This window comes from Aythya ferina (genome assembly GCF_964211825.1).
Source record: "Aythya ferina genome assembly, chromosome: 1".
NCBI lineage: Eukaryota > Metazoa > Chordata > Aves > Anseriformes > Anatidae > Aythya > Aythya ferina.
Genome location: NC_140296.1, coordinates 55,174,623 through 55,195,188, shown reverse-complemented (window position 1 = coordinate 55,195,188; position 20,566 = coordinate 55,174,623). Strand labels below are relative to the sequence as shown.

General features: G+C 40.5%; 1 protein-coding gene across 12 annotated transcripts in view; it reads right to left on the bottom strand.

Moving 5' to 3' along the window:
• MBNL2 (muscleblind like splicing regulator 2) overlaps window positions 1–20,566 on the bottom strand; it is a 108,402-nt gene that overhangs the window by 20,335 nt on the left and 67,501 nt on the right. For 8 of the 12 annotated variants that reach the window (XM_084506883.1, XM_084506892.1, XM_084506891.1 and 5 more), the window contains exons 3-7: window positions 13,478–13,642; window positions 10,230–10,430; window positions 9,084–9,347; window positions 2,802–2,855; window positions 1,992–2,145 (exon numbers count right to left, since the gene is read on the bottom strand). In XM_084506883.1, coding sequence (XP_084363009.1) covers window positions 1,992–2,145; window positions 2,802–2,855; window positions 9,084–9,347; window positions 10,230–10,430; window positions 13,478–13,642 — 838 coding nt within the window. The remainder of the gene's footprint in view (window positions 1–1,991; window positions 2,146–2,801; window positions 2,856–9,083; window positions 9,348–10,229; window positions 10,431–13,477; window positions 13,643–20,566) is intronic. The other 4 variants (XM_084506894.1, XM_084506886.1, XM_084506884.1 and 1 more) reach the window with 1 other exon arrangement.

The following is a 20,566-nucleotide window of genomic DNA, read 5'->3' as shown; positions in this document are numbered from 1 at the left end:
TGAAAATTATACCAGTTCAGAAAATATCACATCATCATTTAAAACCCAACAGATAACGTCATGCATTGCTCCTTAGGGCCAGGTGACATGACAGGCCTCGCACCCACCAAATCCAACCTTCTCTTGGACTTCCCAGGAAACATGGGAATATTGGATAAAGCGTCTTTAACAAAAAGCACGTTGCACCCACTCATATAGAGCGGGTTCCCTCTTTCTAGCTTCCTCCCACATCTCTCTCCTCTCTCTAATGCCCTGATGGTGTTCACAAAGAGCAGGAGGTTCAACATCTTAAGAAAGGCTTTTCACTCTGGGCCTGGGCTCCGTCTGCTTTGTTATCCCTCCCTCTTCCTTTTTGAGCTCTTGTTCTGGGCTTGTCAATAATCCGGCCCTTAAGGTTTGGTTCCAAGATCCACCCTTTCTACCATGAGAAATTTATAAGGTACTACTGTAATTACAGCCATTAGCCAGAAAGAGGGATGGACAATAAATGGCACAAAGAATGAGCTACTTAAAGAAGCACGAGCACTCAAAAAATATGGAAAATATCCAAACGCTATTTCACTGAAAAAAAAAGTTTTAACTACTTTATTTTGCATAGTTAATTTAAGTTCTATGGCAGTTCCTTACAACAGTTATAAGCCCTGAAAGGGAGCGCTTAAGAGCAGGAGTAATGCATATCAGTACAAATTGTTAGGGTTATGATATACAATAAATTTCTACATCATTAAGCACAGGGCAGTCTTCCATTCATGTCCAAATAGGCAGTCTCAACATTTTTTAAAATACTCCCATAAAAGTCTGCATGTTTTCTGCCACAGATATTCTGGTGCACGAGTGTGCTAAAAATACAGCATTCTATAACTTGCTATTATCAACACAGGGGCACGCTCCAAGGTTGTTACTCAGGCCTTATAGCAAAATCTCATGAAGTCAATGCCATCTGTGTTTGTTTTCATCCTCAGAGACATACGGGGATGCTGATAGATTGGGCAATCCTTGCATGTTGTGTTTCATTCCCTGTTTAAACCAGCGTTATTCCTATAAACTAAAATAATATTGCTGAAATGTTAAGTGCGTTTGCAAACACGTTGTTATAAAGGGTTCTGACTGCTCTCCATGATCATGTTCTGATACCAGAACATGCTATTTGTCAACCGCAGACCACGTCACATCGGTCCTTAGAGAGGATGTTCAACTGCAGAAAGTTTGGAGTAGGGGCGACTGACATAATTTAGAGGATTCTGGTGTCACTGTTTATGCAAATACCAAGTGCATTCATTCCTTCGTGGTGTTGAGGAGGAGCCCCAGCACCAGCACTGTGGTGCAGCTCAAGCCTCTGGACCTCACAGGCTTCTGCGCACTGACATGCAAAGCGCATCCTCTCACCTTTGGCTCTCCCGGACGAAGAACTACAACCTCAGCTATTAGCTGCAAATGCTAGGAAAAGTACTGGTAGTGTGACAAAAGGAAAGCCAAGAGAACAAACCTGATGCCTCCAAGCCCCTTTAGTGCCGAGGAGGGGAGCAATTTGTTTTGAGGATGCTCCTGTACGGCTATGAGCAGAAGGCTCGTGCTGGGGCACCCGTTCTCACCCTGCTGCAGAGCAGCAATGGAGGGGCCATGGAGGGACACCCGTGGCATCTTCAAAGCCCTATGCTTTTCCCAGCATTTTCCCAGCAGTGTTTTGCCCTCTCATTCCCTGGGAAAGCTCTAGCAGGTGAAGTCAAAATACAGCCAAATCGATGTAGGAAAAAAGGGCGAACTGTGGGCGATGATGAAGGAGGCTATGAAAATGGAAAGCAGCCTAACGGCGTGCCGGGATTTCAGCTTGAACCCTCACACTTTGCAGAAGGAATTAAACCAGCGTGGAAATAACTATGCAGGCCTCATCTCAAGCAGGATGGGGAGCATAATAAAACCTTTCCTTAAGCGCAACTGGCTGAGGTAGAGGCTACCCTACACAACCTGGGGTCAGTGCGGGTGCAACATACCTGTCGGGATAAACGCTGCATGTTGCTGCAACTGAGCATTGGCAAGAGCCTGTTGGTAGTGCAAGACACTGGGATTGAAAACGGCACTGGCACCATTGCTTTTTTCAAGTGCTTGTCTCTTTGGTAAAGGGTGAAGAACACCGGGAGGAAAGGCCTGTAAATAAGAAAGTTAGTTAAAACAGCGTAATTTCCAAGGCATTGTCTGCAACATATACAAAAGTACAAAAACTTATTATTTTTAAAGCGGCTAAAGATGCCTTGCCATGCATATTAACTCAAAGCACAGCAATGTAAAATGAGTGAAATTTTGTTATTGATAGCAAAAGCATGGTACTATTAACCTAAAACTGTAGCAGCACAACTACTGAAAAGAAAGGCCTTTAAAGCAACGAAAATGGCATTTCCTTTAAATAGGCTTTCAAATATTATAGGGAGAAAAAACCACTTGTGTTTCATTGCCAAGTATGTTCTTTTAATTTAAGTATTGTTTCCTATTATTATATAGATTAATGGATTATGTTAAGCGTTTTCAATTACAAAAGCAGTTTTATCTCAATTCGACTTTTTATGAGGAGGTATTTAAAAATGAAACCATGTTAGGAACCAAACGAAATCGTCTGCATTTATTACGTATGAGAATGAGATGGATAAATACGGTACCGAGTTGCCGGTAAATTAAGAGTATGTGAAATCATTTCTGGTTGATGTTCAAAAGAAAGCGGTACAAATTTCATTAGTTGCTTCTCCGAAAAAAAAAAAATAAAATAAAAAAAAGCTACATGCAAAGCAAAAGGTGAAAGGTCAAAGTACCAGGTCTACAGTTGCTTCGAGAGGTCGCTTCATTGCTTTGGCAGTCGACTGAGTCTTTTAATAACAGGCAGCGAGCACATGATGGCAGTGGGCCAATGGGAGTCAAGCGAATTAACATACAGGTAAACAGCAAGCAGAGGTGCGTCATGGGAACGGCATTGCATTGTGGATAGGTGAGAAGGAAAAAAATATTCTGAATGCAATATACAACATACAAAAAACACTAGGCATGCACAACAACAAAAATGTCTTCTAAAGAAATGAATATTACACTTTCGAATTAGTACTGAAGCAAAAACGCATCTACTATACCTTAGTTAAAAGCATATAAGAGAGTAAAATATAGATGTTTGAAATTCAGGAAAGTTGAGTAAAACAGCAGCTTGCAGACACTATTAAGCATTTTATAAACACTTCACAGAGATGCAGAGAGTTTTAAGGATACTCCTACAAGAATTTCTGATAAGTTAGTTGAGTCAAATTTGCCAACAAAATCAATTTCGAACGCTGGATTTTCAAATCCAAAGCACTAGGGAAAGTTGTAATGCATTACAAATGCTACTGATGCTTGAGTTTGCAAGGTGAGGGTCTTAGGTAATGAAACCACGAAATTCAATAAGTTTGGGATTCAAAACGAGAGGTTCCCCTCTTCCAATACAGACTACACAGTATGTCTTACACTAACTTATCATTAATTCCTTATTTTTTTCCCTACAAGTGGGTCATTGTTGTAGATTTTTTTTTTCCTTGTGACTTACCACATTACATTGAGAGGAAAAAAAACAGCCTTTCAGAATTTAAAGCATATTTTCTAAATTTCACTACAACCTTCAGTACCAGCTTGGGGAGCAGGGAGTGAAAACACTGCTCCCAGCTTAAAAGTGAACATTAAAGTATGATTTACAATACTAGTTCAACATTATTATTTTTTTTTAAAGAAAATATGTAGGCATAGTACATAGACATATAAATTTATGTATATTTTCATTGTAAGATTAAACCTATGGCTGATATGATGACATTCTTTGAATTTTTTTTCATATAAAATATTACTTCTGAGTTTTGTAGTGCAAATAATGTTTATAAACCTTCAGAAAGAAAGGACAATTTACTTATAAATCAGATGTTTTATTTTTTTTACAGGCACATGCTGATATTTAGCTTTTTTTAGGATATGCCAATTATGTCCATTTTGACATCAGTATGTGGAAATGTGGAACAAAAGTATAAAAAAGAGGACAAGGCACAAAACACCTACAAATAGCTTATGGTCATGGTATTAGCTAGTGCCAACAGGTTATTTTGCAGGATAGACCTTGCTTTCCTCATTCACAGCTCTGTTGCAGGTACTTTACACAAAGCTTTCCTTGGCTCCCTCCTCAACTCTCCTGCAGCACATTTCTGGATTTTATATACCTAATCTACAGGATTTGCTCATCTGTCTGGGTCAAGCCCTGGATATAACAAGAAACACCTGATGCCAATGAGGATGTGGATAGCCTTCTTGCATCTCAGCATGGTGCTGTGCTGTGCAGCTGATGTGTGGTACCTACCACGGGGGACATCGCTCCGGTAAGCTAACACAGCCTCAGACCCACTCTGCATCCACTCCTGATGGAAGTCTACATGGAGGTGAAGTATCACAACTGAATTTAGCATTATGTGATGGTGAAGCCCATAAATTCAAACCAACATCAGTAAGAGTAGAGCATTTCAGTTAATTACCTTTATTATCCAAAACCAGGTATTATCTCACTTGTTTTCTTACTATCTCTGTATTTCTGATTGCCTTTCTCCACCTCTTCTCCATGCTCTTCTGCCCCTTATCTCCCTACTTCAAAGCTTTTTACTGGCTTTCATCTCATCTTCCATACCAAGTTCAACCCAAAAGCTTTAAATTGATCTGTTTCTAGACCTTCGACCTTGATTCCTTGTGGTCTTCCCCTCTTTTCAAGCTTTTAGACTGCCTATCCACTCCTCCCTCCTACCTTTATGTTTCATTTTGTCCCGATGGTAAAAGCTTTTGATTCTTTCTGTTCCATCAGCTAAACTCCTCAACATTTAAGCTCCTACATAACTAACAACCAAAAAATAAACAGTTACAGACTAGATAGGAAAATGCTATGGAAAGCAAATAAAGATAATAATAAAAATTGTCAAACAATCTGAGGCATAATATTTTTCTGCCATATGCCACATCTGTATGCTATAATGCATCCTGGAATATGAGCAAGATACACATGACTGCATGGATGAGCAAGGAGCTCCTGACTAAACTTAAACATAAAGAAGAGAAGCACACAAGAAGTGGAGAGATGACCTATAGGGGCATGGCCTCAGCATCCTTGGTGGAAGAGGATCAGGTTAGGGAACATTTAAACAAACTGGATGTTTACAGGACCTCATAAGATGCATCAGTGGGTGCTGAAGGAGCTGGGAAATGTCATACAATGACAGGCCACTCTTACCAATCTTTGCAAGGTCGTTATGACTGAGGCAAGTTCTGAAAACTGAAAGAAAGTAAATGACACCCCTATCTTCAAAAAGGGAAAGAAGGGAACGACAGGTCAGTCAGCCTTACCTCGATGTCTGGGAAGGTGATGAAGCAAATCCTCCTGAAAACCATCTCCAGACACATGAGAGCCAAGAAATTGATGGGGACTAGCCAGCACAGATTTATGGGGTGGAAATTGTGCTTAACCAACCTGATAGCCTTCTACGAGACTGGCTTGGTAGATGAGGGGAGAGCAATCAATGTTGTTTCTCTTGACTTCAGGAAGGTTTTCTATTCTGTCTCCCATTTCACTTTCACAAACTCATTTAGTACAGGCTAAATAAGTGGAAAGGGTGAGGTGGATTGAAAATTGTCTCAACTGCCAGGATCAAAGAGTTGTGATCAGCAACATAAAGTCCAGTTTGAGTCCAGTCAACAGTGGTATAAAACTGGGAGGAGTGATTTATATATTAGACAGCTGTGTTGCCATTCAGAGGGACCTAGACAGGTTGGAGAAATGGGCATGGAGGAAACTCATGTTCAATAAAGGGAAATAACACATCAGGCACCTGGGGAGGCATAGCCACAGCCAGCAGTATGTGCTGGGGGCCACCCAGCTGGAAAGCAGCTTAGCAGAAAAGGTCCCTGGGGTCCTAGTGGACACCAAGATGAACATGAGTCTGCACTGTGCCTTCGCAGCAAAGGCAGCCAACAGCATCCTGGGCTGCTGTGTCCTGGGATGCACTGGGAAGAGCACCACGATCAGGTTGAAGGAGGTTATCCTTCCCCTCTACCCACCTCTGGTGAGGCTGCATATGTCTTGCTATGTCCAGGTCTGGGCTCCCAGTGCAAGAAAGAAATGGACATACTAGAAATAGTCCCATAGAGAGCCCCAAAGGCGATGGAAGGAATGAAGCATCTCTCATATGAAGAAAGGTTGAGAAACCTTAGATTGTTCAGTCTGGAGAAAAAAAGATGCAGGGCGATTTCAACAGTGTGTATAATAAAATAGGGGAGTAAAGATGGAGCCAGGCTCTTTTCAGTGGTGCCCAGCGACAAGAGAAGGGGCAATGAGAACCAACTGAAATACAGGAGATTTTATTTAAATATATTTACATTATTTAATTATTTAAATTATTTAAATATAACTTAAACAAATTACTGTAAGCATGATTTAATCATGCTAGAAGAAGTTTTAGAGTCTCCAACCTTGGAGACATTCAAAAGCCAACTAGGCATGATCCTGGGCAGTCTGCTCTAGCTCATCCTATTAGAGCAGGGAGGGTGGACTAGACAGTCTCCACAGGTCCCTTCCAACCCCAGCTATCAATTCACATTTTAATTTAGGCTGTACATTATTCTGTGACTTTCCATGCTCTCTGATGCTCCACATGAATACCTGCATCTCCCTGAGTACAATGATGGATGACTATCTTCTAATGAGCTTCGGATTTACGCTGCATGTGGTTTATAGCCTCTGTCACAGTGTCTTTCTCCTTTCTTTTTAGTTCATATTATGAGGGTCACCTAAGACATCTGAGCAAAATTTCCTTAACTTTAGTGTACAGAAGTACAGGCAGGGTATTTTCTGGTACCAGACTGCAAACTTCATTGACCTTCAATGTTCTTACAAGTTCTGCCCCCAGTGCTGTAACCCCATCCACAAAGCTCACCTACAAGAATGCCCTCTGGACCAGAGCAATGCAGACAATTCCCCCATGAAGGAAAACCTCTTAGACACAGTTCATCCAGGGAGCAACCTCCAAGTGAGTCCTATAGTTAGGCATTCATATTTCTGCCTTATTTTTTCTCTCTAGATCCAATTAACTATTCTTGTTCATTCTTGGGTAGCCTTGGAAGCATATTTTTTCTACCACTTTTTGTTGTCGTTCTGGTGATTTTTCATTCACTTTATCTGATTGTTTCAAGTCTACATTAAATAAAAAAAAAAACAAAACAGTTGTATTGAAAAGAATCTTTTCTGTTTGATAGTCTAAATATTCCATGAAAATATTCTGTATATATTTGTATATATTTTTCTGCAAAAAGTTACCCTGAATTACAGGTCCCAGTCTTCTTCCTCCATGACATTAGAATGCTAACATTTCAGTTCTGTCTTTCCAAAGATGCTTCATCTTGCTTTGAGGCTAATGCAACTCCAATTATGGCTTATTTAAAATCACAGGATATCTATCCAACGATTACTGAAGCGCAAAAAAAATGAATCCCCTCATCTCTCTCCTTTCTTCTTTAGTATTCTGTCTAGAAATATTACATTCTCTAAATGGTCAATAAATATTGCACAATAGAAGCTAATTAGAATAAAAATACAATCTCCTCTGCTTTAATTTCCAGATGGTATTCAATTTCCGCAAGCACAGGAAAGTTTAACTAAAAATCATCATGTGTAAAACAGTCACTGGGAAACTATATGAGAAAGAATTTACAACTTTAAATTTTTTCTTCTGTTTGTAGGTTTACTTTCTTGCATAACTTATCCTTTGTTCCTCAAAAAGTCTGGTCTTTGCTCATTTGCTAAATACAATAGCCTGGGGTAGTTATATACTGTACTGTATTGTGTTTCTGGTAGGCTCCTTACCCAGAGAATAACTGTATTGTCTGTCACTATTGTATGCACTGCCCACAAGTCCACAAACCACATCTGCTTAATTATTCCTCCAGTGCCAGCAATGAGGACAACGATTCTTTGATTTACTGCCAGCAATTTTGTCTCCCAAGACAAATCCTGCATGCTCGATTTATTTAACTTTATCAATACCACTTTACTTAAATTTAACAACTTTCCTGGTAGCAACCATAAGAGATAACCAATACTGGTAAAAGGACGGGCTGACTTGTCTGAACAGCTTTCAGTAAGAGCTTAAAATTTCTGAAAATAGAAAGTCCTCAATCTCTCTTTTTTTTTTTTTTTTTTGGCTACACTCACTCTGCTTTTTCTGAACTATTTCTGAACTATTCTTCTATTTCTGAACTATTTCCATTTTAGTTACCTGCTTTTTAACACCATTATTCTAATAGAAAATAGAAAGGCATCATGGAGAGATTCAAGTAACTTGCCTTGTCAGTGGGAGAGGCAAGAAAGGTCTCTTAGCATGAGACTCATCTCCCCTAACCAAAGTGCAAAAAGATATAGTCAACACTTCTTAGGCAGTGGGGAAAGATCTACAGAGGACAATTCTTCCTCTTCTTTCTGTGATGAACAAATGAACAGCATGGATGAATACGCAGGTTTTTCTCCACCACCTCTGAGGTGGGACCAAGGTGTCTGGGTTAGGCTCAGGTATCTAACTGAATGACATCTTGATACAGGTCTCTCTTCTACTACCGACCTCCGAAGCAAAAAACGTCTCTTTGCTTTTCTTCCTTTTCTTCCAAATTTCCACATCTATATATTTCAGAGTTTTCAGAGCTAAACCAGCATATCCACACCTGTTTTCCAATGGACATTGAACGATTTTATTTCTGTTTGGAAATACGAGGGGCAAATTTAACATATAATCAAGGCAGAGAACAGAAGTGGTATAGAGTGTCATTTGCTTCACTGTCTTGAATAGAAATACAGCATTCAAATACGGGAATGAAGAAAAAGAGCGCTTCCTCCCATCAAGCAATACTAGCAATTTTATCAATTCTTATCTTTTTACCAAAAAAAAAAAAAAAAAAAGCAAAAGGGAAAAAGAAAGTATAAGCAAACAGCATTAAATTGAAGCAAAATAGGCATCAAAGAGCTTCTGTCAAGAAAAGCAGCCATATATGCCAGCACTTACCATCACAGTCGCAGCTGCCGCAGCTGCCTGGGCTGCCACCGCAGCCTGGTTGGCTTGGTGTTGCGCCGCTTTGATTTTGGCCTGCAAATGTGCAGGAGGGTGAAAATACTTGCATTTCTCCCTCATGCAACGACCTTTTATGTAATCCATACACACGGTTACGGTGTTGTCGTTTGTGTCAATCATTGTGCTGTCTGCCGGATGTGCAAAGCGGCAATCAGTCTCTCCACGCGCACAGTTGCCCCGCTGGAACTCCCTGCACACCTATGTGCAAAACAACACTGGTTGCAACCCGAAACGGCAGGGAGAGCCCATGTCCCCCCAGAAAGGACCATCCCCTTCCCCGGTGAGATCACTGAATCCGATTTAATAAACCCATTATGTTCTTCTGGGAGAGGGAAACGCGTCTATTTTACCCTCACACATTGGGCTCCTCAGGTAGCTTTGTGGTATGGTGGCTAAACGGACATGGAACAGAAACATTCCCAAATGTCTCTCCTTTTCCTGCTTAGAAAACAGCTGGGAAGGATTCTTACTGAAGAAACTGCCCCTGCTAAACTAGCTGAGACTCACAAAATGTCCAGTCCCTTTCTAACTGTAGTTTATATTCTTGCAACTCCACTGCTATGGATGTAGTTCCTCTTGCTGATACATGAGGTAGAGAGTCTATAAACAAAGTGGACAGCCTCCTTAAAAATAATTAAATGAACAGAATGGACAAGCTGATTTTTCTAAGGAGAATATAATAAAATAATAAGAATATAATATAATATAATATAATATAATAAGAATATAATAAGAATATAATAATATAATAATACTGCAGTGACAATGTGCTTGCTAGGTATTTCACCAAAGCATACCTTTACGGGCATGCAAACTTGAGGTTTATTTGAAGAGATGAAGTTTAAGAAAGATGAATCTTCATGTTGATTTCTGTGTGTTAAATTTGAGCAAATGCACTACCTTATAAATGTATTTAATTACCACTGGCTGCAAGTGTAGGAATTCTGTCTAGTTATGATGTCTACACTTTGAGCAACTATATTTCAGCATAGTTTCCAAAATAAGGCTTTTTCTCCTCCAGGAGCTTCCCTACAGCCTGACAGAGAATCACATTTCTAGTCATGGTGGTGCCCACAATACCTCCAGTTTATCAGTCCTGAGGAGTTTCTGAGTAGCAGTTGAACCAGGGACTGAAACCGGTGGACTTCCAGGAACAATGACAGGCGGCGTGGGTAGGATCTCGGTCGGGACTAAGCCAACTCCCGGTGTTACTGGCGTTAGGTAAGGAGCAAAGCTAATAGCCGTGTTCGTTCCTATTGTGGGACCCACTGGAAATGTGGGCTGCAAAATGAAAACACAGACCAAGATGAAAAAACCCTTAATCAAGAGCTTATTAGTTGTCTTTTGCATGTTCTCCCTGGCGCCGATTCATTTTCTTAATCAAAGAATTTCAAGCAGCTGGCAAAACACACAGCATATTCTCTTCTTTTAATCACGTAACACATTCCAGCTGCATACTAGGAACTGCACATTGTAGCTCTGCTATTGGAAAAGAGGCTGCCACTGCAAAGGAAGTCCCACTGTGAACCTGAATCTCTATGGAGGTCCAGCTTATATTGCAGGCTTATTTACACATCAAAAAATTGAAATAACAGAACTTTATTGCTTTTTCTCAATACCTACTTTCCTTTGGAAAACAGGCTATTCTTTCAAAGTACCAGATTTCACAGGTGAAGCATTATTACCTATATTAAATCCATATTTCTAGTAAGACTATAAATAATGAACTCTTTGGCATGTAACTTCCATCTCTTTGCATGCTGTATTCAGCCAGCTCCTGCAATTGTAGGAGTTGCTATGGCTCATACATCAAAAAGTCTCACCTTTGCAAATGTTTGTGTGCTCAGCTGTCACCAGTGGCAAGCAGAATAAATATTATAATCTCAGCTGGACACAATATTTAGAAAGCGATTACTCAGCCTTAGCTTGAGTTCATCTTACAAAAAAAAAAAGGTTGATTGGAAGGAAAGATAAGGGTATAAAAATCTGTTTCGTGCCTCCTTAGAGCAAGTCAGTGAAGTCACGACCAGAAGAAAGAGCACTTGTGTAACTCTAAAACCCAGCTCTACCAAGGCAGAATAGTGGGTTTGTCACCACCAGCTCCAAGGGGGGTAGAAGCAGAACATCACCATGGTCAGACCACGGTCATGACTGGAAAGTGATTTAGCTCTGCAGAGCAGATGTTTACTCCAGAGAGTGAAGCTATAATGGTAAATAATTATGATTATAAATGCAAAACTCTGCAGAAACAGTACAAATCTGACATTAGCTTTGTCACAAATTAAGTCCCTGAGTAAACTGGCAGCTAGAAATGAACCATGGAATAGCTGAACACTAGAGATGGACTTAGGAAGACTTAAAAACACTTAATGAAAGAAGAAAGTCTTTCTCATCAAGGTGGCCTGCATACCCTTGGTTCCAGAAGGGAAGCCAACACACAAATTATACAGAAAATATGCAAGAGAAAGCACACACGCTAGAAGGTTTACTTCTAGTTTTTGTTTGTTTGTTTGTTTGTTGTTTTTTTACTAAATTATAACTGAATTTCAGTTAGTACCAAGAAGTTGCAGAGAGCAGCACATTAGCCAAGATAGCCAACTGTATGGAAATGGCATCTATTTGCCCTAGAGCGTTAGAAGTGAATAATGCTCTGTTTTTATCAGAGATCAAAACTGCTCGATATCAAATAGCATGGTTTATATGCCAAGTGTGAGCTAAATTATTTCGAGCATAATAATGAAGATTTATATGAAACAATGGTTCAACTATTTTAGGGACAGTATGTGTTATGTAAAATATAAATACCATCTTTGTATCAGATACAACTTTAAGGATAAATCTACATGTCAAATGACTTCTATGGAATTTTCTTCTACATTTTATCCATTTGGTCAAGGCTGAGTCATCTTAATCAGGCAATTTATGCATGACAGAGAAATAAAACTCTCCACTTTTATCACAGCCATCAGTACAGAAGGCATTACTTCAATGAAATTGTAAAGTTCAAATGATAAAATGAGTGAGTAGTAAAAAGCGTGATTTTGCCATTTCCAATTTTTATTCATAATACCAAGAAGTGGAATCATTTTATTATTCCATGAAAACTTTTTTTGGTGAAAACTTAAGCAGTAGAAAATCAGGAAATACCAAAACACATTGTGACAATGTATCAAGATACATCTTCCATACATACTGAAAGCTGATAAACATGTACCTGAAACTCAGGGACTTCTGACACCCATTTTTTGCTCATGCCTTCCACCTCACGGCAGATGTTTCAAGTGTAAAACCAGGCATCTGGGGGCAGTTAATGTAGCCAAATACAGATGTCCTAACCTGAGATGCTTATACTTATCTCCTTTGACAGTTCATGGAAAGACAAAGGCACTTAAAAGAAACCAAACCATATAATCTGAATGCAGATTTCTGAAACAAGCCAGGTGAATGGTAATTAGAAGTGCCTATTTCTTTTGATAAACTATCAAAGGATTTAGGAAGCCCAGCGTAAAATTTGATGCCAATGCTGTATACGCCTCAAGTTAGAGAAAGAAATCTCACTCCAGTGCCTTACAGTGGGCATTCGAATTGAAAAATATCATATGTGAAAAGTCTTGTTCAGATTACGTGTCTCTGGAAGTCTGGTGCAATGAAGAGCTGAACTGCAAAGGCAGTCCACAGCAACTGATCATTTTCATGTACAGCCCAAAGTTGCTGCAGGACACTATTTTTATGTCACCTACTGGATTTGAAGTGTTCCAGGTACCATGTGAATTACCTTAAAATAAATCACAGAGTTTGTAGGTGGACGTATCATCAGTTCTTATTCTGGGACACTTCAGATCAGAAGAGAGAGAGAAATCATTACCCTGAATGACATTACCCTTTTTTCCAGGTATTGGGATTAAATACTGCTTGAAGCCACTCAAATTCACAGGCTTCTGAGAGGGGAACTTTGCAATCCTACTCAAATAACTTACTAACAAATTATTGTTATACAACTTTACACCTCCAGAGATATTATAGGTAAAATCCTTGCAAATCTAGACAAAACCTAACAGGAACTGAATGAAGGAAAAAAAAAAAAAAAAAAAAAAAAAGAGATAAAAAGGAAGTGAGTCTAGGATAAAAAAGGTATCAAATCTCCAGCAACACTCCTTCATCTCTTCAAATGCAAATATAAATGAAAATATTTCTAGCATCTCAGCAGTTCCCTAAATCAACAGATGGTGATTATTTTTATTGGTACCACTTTAGAGAGCTTTTGTGGGTCAATATATTCTTCTACCTTAACTTACTTACCGATAACACCACCAGAGAAATAAACTTACCACTGGCTGTAGTGGTGTTCCTGGAAACATAAACTGCATTTGCTGGGCAAGCATTGCTGCTGCAGTTTTTTGTTGGATTAAGTTGTTCCTGCCATTGATTTCCAGTTGAGTTTTTAAATGTGTTGGTGGATGAAGGTACTTGCAGTTCTCCCTCGTACAACGACCCTGGAAAAAGAAGTCACACTAATTGGTCTATTGCTTTTGATGATAGCTTAATGCCCCGCAGCACAATATTACACCACAAGCTAAGCGAGCAGTAATGAAATGCAGGGTGTTTCCTGGGAACCGTGTAGCAGGCTGGGAGGAGCTGATGGCCTTGAGCTCTGCCTCAGCCCACTACCTCTGACTGATTGTTAAGGGTATTAGCCACAGACAAGGAGAAAGGCTTTGAAAATTGTTGATGGCACTTTCATTGTTAAGTACAGATCACTGCTGTACAATTAATAGGCTGAGTATTATCCAGGCTGCCTGAATTGCCTCTCATGGTATCTTGGCTTGGGTACCCAGTGTAACCATACCATAAATGTTTTTATGAATTACATTACATTATGAATGATAAATGTAAGCCTCCTTTAAGAGAAATAATTCTTGTAAGTACATTATATTAAAAAATAACCGTGTGACAACTCTCTGCTTGTGTTCTCTTGTACGTTCATCCTTATTACAGTCCACTGCCTTCTGGCCTCCTGTTTTTATTACATCATATAAAACTTTGCCTCCTGTTTTTATTGCATCGGGTAAAACTTTGAACTCTTTCCATTCAGGTATAAAATAACAGAAGTCGAGTTGGTATTTTTGGAGCCTAAATTCAGTAGAAGTGCATGGGGCTAAATCTGAAGGTGCACAGCAAAAGGAGACAGCCTGAAGACAGGGGTTTTAGATAGCTATGAGATAGTACAGGCAACAGAAGCTGGATTATTTTGGAAAGTTGATGGTGGGCAGCCATCCTTTAGGTGATTTGTGTTGGAGGTGATGAGCATGGAGCACACCTCTACAACAACTGACTACATGTTGGCCAAAAGATTGGCAGAGCAGCGTAAGAAGTAGATGCATTTTCCCCCAGAAAAGGAAACTGTAGGGTGCACTAGCAGGTCGTGTATCTGCCTCTGCAGCTGCAGGGCTGGACTTGGTGAGATCGGCTCTTTGACAACATGGCTCATAAATTGTCACGAAGTTTTGAGAGCTGTGACCGGAGGACCTAGGGCATTAGTCAAACTCGAAGTGACACACTCAACTTGCAGAAACAAGTTTCCAAATTGAGACCTTTTTTAGAAGTGCTTCTTAAACTTTCCATTCTCTGGTATGAGCACTTTGTAATGCTTTGCCAGACAGGAATACCCTCCTATAGCCTCGAGAACACTGAACACTAAGAACCCTGTGAGGGAACATCACACAGCACACACGTACTTGGATGCCGCGTATGTGTACACGCACACACACTTTTTCCTCCAAAACCCTCTGTATGCTTTGGATGTCCCAGAATGGCAGTATTAATGTCACACTTTTTACTCACACACTGAAATGCTCCTGGTTCCAGCTCTAATCTGCGATAAGGACTTAATAGCTACCTGTGCAGGAAAACATTAAACACGTCTAGGAATGCTCTCCAGCACCGAGGCCAAGGGGAATGCAGACAGCTATTTCCACACCATTAAACCACGGAGAACAGCCCTTACCTGCTGCTAGCACCAGAACAGCCCCTGGATGCTGTGACTGTACTGAATGGCAGAGGCCAAAAGGAGTTCAGGAAAGCTAAAAATTTCAGTCTATAGACAGCTACGCCTCAGTGCCCAGGAACATTACTTGGTGCTCTTTAGATGTGCTGGTATAGGTGCAGCCATTTTCGGCTCTTCCTCCTTATTTCCACGAGTCACTAATTCTGAGGGTTTTAATTATGCACCCAAAAGGAAAGTCACTTTGTCAGCTGGCATAAGGAGAACCAGAAGTCGTCACGATTAGCCTTGGACAAAGCAAGAGGCAGGCTCTGCCATTCATGGGGTAATAAGGCTGTCGCCTTTACAATGTTAAATGGGAACATGTTTACCCGTGAGCGCGGCAACGAGCGTGTGCTTTTATGTTGGCTGATGAGGATTTCCTGATTAAGACATTTTTAACTGAGACCTATTTAACCTTAATCTAATTTGTATGTAACCTTAATCTAATTTGTATGTAAATGGTTCATACAGCAAATGTGAAAACGAAAACAGCAAAATAAAATCACGTAAATCTATCTGATGGAAATATCTACCAATGCAAATGAAAGTGATCCTCAATTAGGGAGTAACTTTCAACTGCCATGGCATTTGAAGTACCTCAACTTTGAAGTAAGCCTACAGTGAGCACTCCACTGCCACCTCCCAAAGCACATGGCTAGCATACACCATCGCTTCAAGCTCTGCAAAGCAACCCACAGAGCACAAAAGACGGGTTATTTCAGAAAATTTTCCAAAATAATCCAAGCACATAAAAATTTACTCCATTCTCTGAAGCTATTCATGTTTGTGCTTCATTGACTAGTTTTTTCGAGCTCTTGGTTAGCAATGAACTTGTGTAGCCCTGTCACGCTGCTATAGACGCACTGTAAACAGATCAAGCCTTGTTAAAATGAAATGACCCAAAATAAATGGCAATGGAATGAGCACTGAAAATAGTGAGCAGATGAATCCCGTCCTAGCTACCAAAACAAAATAAATTCTGAGACCCAGTTTCACTTTTTGGACTTTCAGTGGTTGGGGGAAAATGCCTGGAAGCGACTTTTCATTTCTTTGGCGAGAAATGCTCCGTGCCCCTATGAACTGCTGATGGGAACAGTTTCAGAGCAGAACTGGGCTGATTCCCAACAACTGATCAATGCAAGAATGAAAATTCGAACTTGTGGTATCACCTCAGTCAAATGTGACCCTGGATTTTTTGTTTATTGAAATATCAAAACCAAAGTCCAACTGAGATGATAGCAACACACCAACCGAACAGCAGAACAAAGCACTGTGCACAAAGTGCTGGAGTACTCACCTTGTTGGGTCTACAATAAAGGCCTACTTTGGATTCTTGTAGAAAAACTACTGCAGTAGCAGGCCTCCTCAAAACAAATACAGAGGCAAAACCAAGTGGTTTGAGTTTAGGGTGTGTGAATATCAAGCCTCTGGAGTGAGGCTTGGTCCATCGCAGTAGCTCAGGAGCTGCTCCACAGACTGCCTGGTGCACAGCAGCACTAACTGCCTTTGAAGGATGAGGCAGGCAGGCAGCAGGGAAAATCATTGCTTCATACAACTTTTAACCCACTCCCACATATGAGTCAGAGTTCTGAAACAGGGTGTGCAGACAGATTGGTTTGAAACTTGTGCCCTAGAAACTGCTTTCACCCATGAAGTGAAGGTTATCAACATGCACATCACAAGCAGTTGCTCAGTTCCCATACAAATTCCCTTGAAAAGCTCACTCGCAGTGAGCTGTCTCCCTACCTGTAATAGATAGTAATGATGAATGGATCTCAGATTAAGTTCCCAGTGCTCTGTTACTCCCTCCCCTCATCCAGGAAGCATGGCACCTACCTCTGACCTCTTCATTTTTCTTGCTTGGCTCTCTACAGCTAGCCTAGCTGTACATGACACTTCAGGCAGGTAATGGAAAGTTTCAGCAGAAACACTACTTTCCTACTGCTAATGATGCAGACCGAGGACATGCTGTGGCTTGTGGCTGGGGTGTGCCAGAGGTTTGTTCCCGTAAGGAAGTGGGAGGCAGAAGGGATGCACACAGGGAGCTGGGAACACAACGGGGCTCAAAGGGCCCAGGTGCAGCAAGGGGCGACTCTGCTTCCATAGGGTCAATGGTCTGGAGAGCAGCTACCTGCCTGGCTTGGTGCCAAACCCACGTCCCTTAATGAGCTGTGGCACACCACCGACTTCTTCTGAAATCAATAGATTTCCCTAAAAAGACCAATATGTAGTTTGCCGAAAACCAGTGGCACAAAACAGCCCAAAGACTGGAGTATATTAAAAAGCCAGGAATTATAATTTCAAAATAAGCAAAAAGAAGTGAGTGCAGAAGTAAACCACCTTAACCGTGCATATTAAAATACTGAGAACCCATTTCCTGACTGCAGATTGTATAGCCACATCTCTTTATTTAATATTTAATAAATCCACAGCGTTTTTCAGTATTTTACCATTGCTTTAATGGTAACAACAATAATAATAATTCATCCAGGCCCAGGCTGGGAATTGCCTATGCATAATAATGAGTTAGTTTTTACCTACTAAAATTACCTTTATCTCTTGTAAAAATAAGATGCTTGAATTTTATTATATATATATATAAACAAAATAATGTGTTGCTTATCTTTTAAGCTGAGAGTCAACTAATGCATCCACAAGCATTTTGCTCACCTACTGAAGGCTGCTTTTAAGGCAGGGGTCAATGCATATTTTTAGCATGCTTAGCGTAAAAGCCCAGTAGTGAATGGAACAGCCCCAATCTGTACAGTCAGTCCAGAACTCCTGTGAGGTGCTTTTCTGCATCATTTTTTTGTTTGTTTGTTTTTCTAAAGCAGGGGCTAATTCAGGTTGGAATGAATTTTGAGAGGCCCCCAGTCAAAGCTGCTCAGAGCAGGGTCAGCCCTGAGGTCAGACCAGTCAGGTCTTGAAAATCTCCATGGATGGAGCCTGCACAACCCCTCTGAGCATCCTGCTCAACTTCCTCAAGATGAGGAAGTTTCTCCTTGCTTTCATCCTGAACCTGACGTGTTTTGGCTTACGTTGAGTGTCCTGCATCCTGCCACCATGCATGGCTGTAAGGAGCTGGGCTGCACCTTCTGGACACCCCCTTGGTGGTCGTCAGGGCTGCTCTACCAGGAGGAGCATCATTACACATTCAATATGTTTAGAAGACAGACTGCCTGATGAGGAGCAGAAATGGGGAGGCCTACTTCTTTGCAGATCCCTTGTTCCCATCCCTCTCCCCAAGGTATGTCCAGTTACCCCCACATCAGCTCTCTGTAAGCTCCCAGATTCCTTCTGTACCCCATGTCCATCCCTCCCTTTTTCCTCCCTTCCCACAGCACCCTCCCACCTCTCCTGGCTGCAGACTGGCACACAGGTCACGCAATAAATATAACTTGCTCCAGCTGCGCATGTCCTAAACAGCCAGCCAAAATGTGCATGTGGCTGGCAGGCCGCACTCGTGAGCAGCAGCTCAGTTTATGCTGTAGCCTTTTCCTTAGCGGGGCAGTAATTTGGATCTCTGTCTTCCACCCAGACACAGATTTTTTGTGAGAACTCTTTCACATCAAGTGATACGTCTTTGAGACGTCTGTTTCTAGTAAAGTGGCCTGAAATTGGCCAGGGTGTTCAAAAGTTATTGGGGTGCAAAGCTGACACTGACAAAAATACAGAGAGTGCAGTTATGCCAAATCTGCTTCCTTAAGAAAATGAGTTCAAACTAACAAATGCAGATGAAATTGTGTGATCTCTGAGGATTAAATATGCAACTTTAAGAAAAAAAAATGTTTATGACATTCAAGACGAATAGTTTTAGAAGACATTTGAGCAACTGGTTTTACAAAGGTCAAAAAAATTTCTGGTTTCCAGCTAGACACTTATCGATCCCAACATTTCCTGGAGTTAGAAAAACAACACACACACACAAAAAATCAACAAAATCAACCAATCAAAAAAACCCTCCTGATGCTACAATCACCTCTCCAACAGAAATAAATAAATAAATCTGTAATTCCATATCATACAGCTTCAGCAAACTTTCCACATGCTTGTAAAGACCAGATCAAACTCTAATATACTCTATGCATTTGCAACTGTGGGCATGCCAGTCAACAAGACATCACCTGCTCTTGATATTGATATTAGATACCTGAAGATATTACATGCTGTTCAGAGCTTGGCTGAGTAAGAGCTATCACTGGCCCCTGTCTGGGATGGTGGCAGCACACGGCAAGAATAGCCACAGAGACAGCAATGTCAGCAGCTGTGGAGGTACCTATGCCATAAATACTTCTCTGGAAGAGTTTCTGGTGACAACTCTTCTTTTCCTTTGGGATTCTTCTTCAGCAACCCCTTGGCAAATTCTGGTTGGGAATGAGTATGTCCTCACCCAATACATTTAACAATTTCACCATTGCATAAATAAGGAAGTTGTCATTTAAATGATCTTGGGCTCTGTAGGGCCAAAAAACAGACCCGGTAAATATGAGGGCAGGGTATTTTTAGATGACCAAAATACAGGGGCTTATGCTCCTGTCCACAGACAGTGACACTATCTCTACCATCCGAAAACATTCAGTTCGAATGCTATTTTTCAAATGCAGAAATACCAAAAAGGAATACAAATTAAAAAAAAAAACAAAAACACAACAACAACAACAACAACAACAACAACAAAGCAAAACAAAAGTGAGGACTGTATATTCATTGAGGTATGCAGAGAAGGATGATTCCTCTTGTTCTCTCGGACTTGCATTTCCTTATTTCCCCTTATATGATTTCTACATGAGAGCTCAAATACCAACAGCTCATTCAACACTCAAGATCAAGTCAAAATCCTAGACTTCAGTTTGGGCTGAGTTAAAAACTATTTTCCATCCAGCATTACAATGTTGGGATTCAATTCTCTTGTGCAGCTCTAGCTGCTTCCCAAGTTCTCACAGAAATTAAAAAAAGCAGACACCTCATTAAAGAATTCCCTTTTTATCTGCTGTGAATACATACCACCTCACGCAATCTATAGGACTATACATGCCTGCAGAGTTAAGCCTATGTGCAAGGACTTAGGGGATTTAGTTAAGCCTTGGGAGTGACTAGTCATTGATTTTTAAAGATATAACTTAGCATTTTATTTATTCATCAATGTATATAAAAAAGCTTCAAATGATTTTTGAATTTTGCATTTCATATTGGAAGCATGTTGACTTGCAAATATGCATGCTTATGAAAACATGATTCCTATAGCCTAAGTAGAATTGTATCTAATTTTCTACAGAAGGTGGAAATTGGCATAAAATCTTGTATTTTGAAAACGAGACATAAGTGAACTATCTGAGAGAAAGAAAAAAAATTAAAAAGGCCAAACTGTACTAGT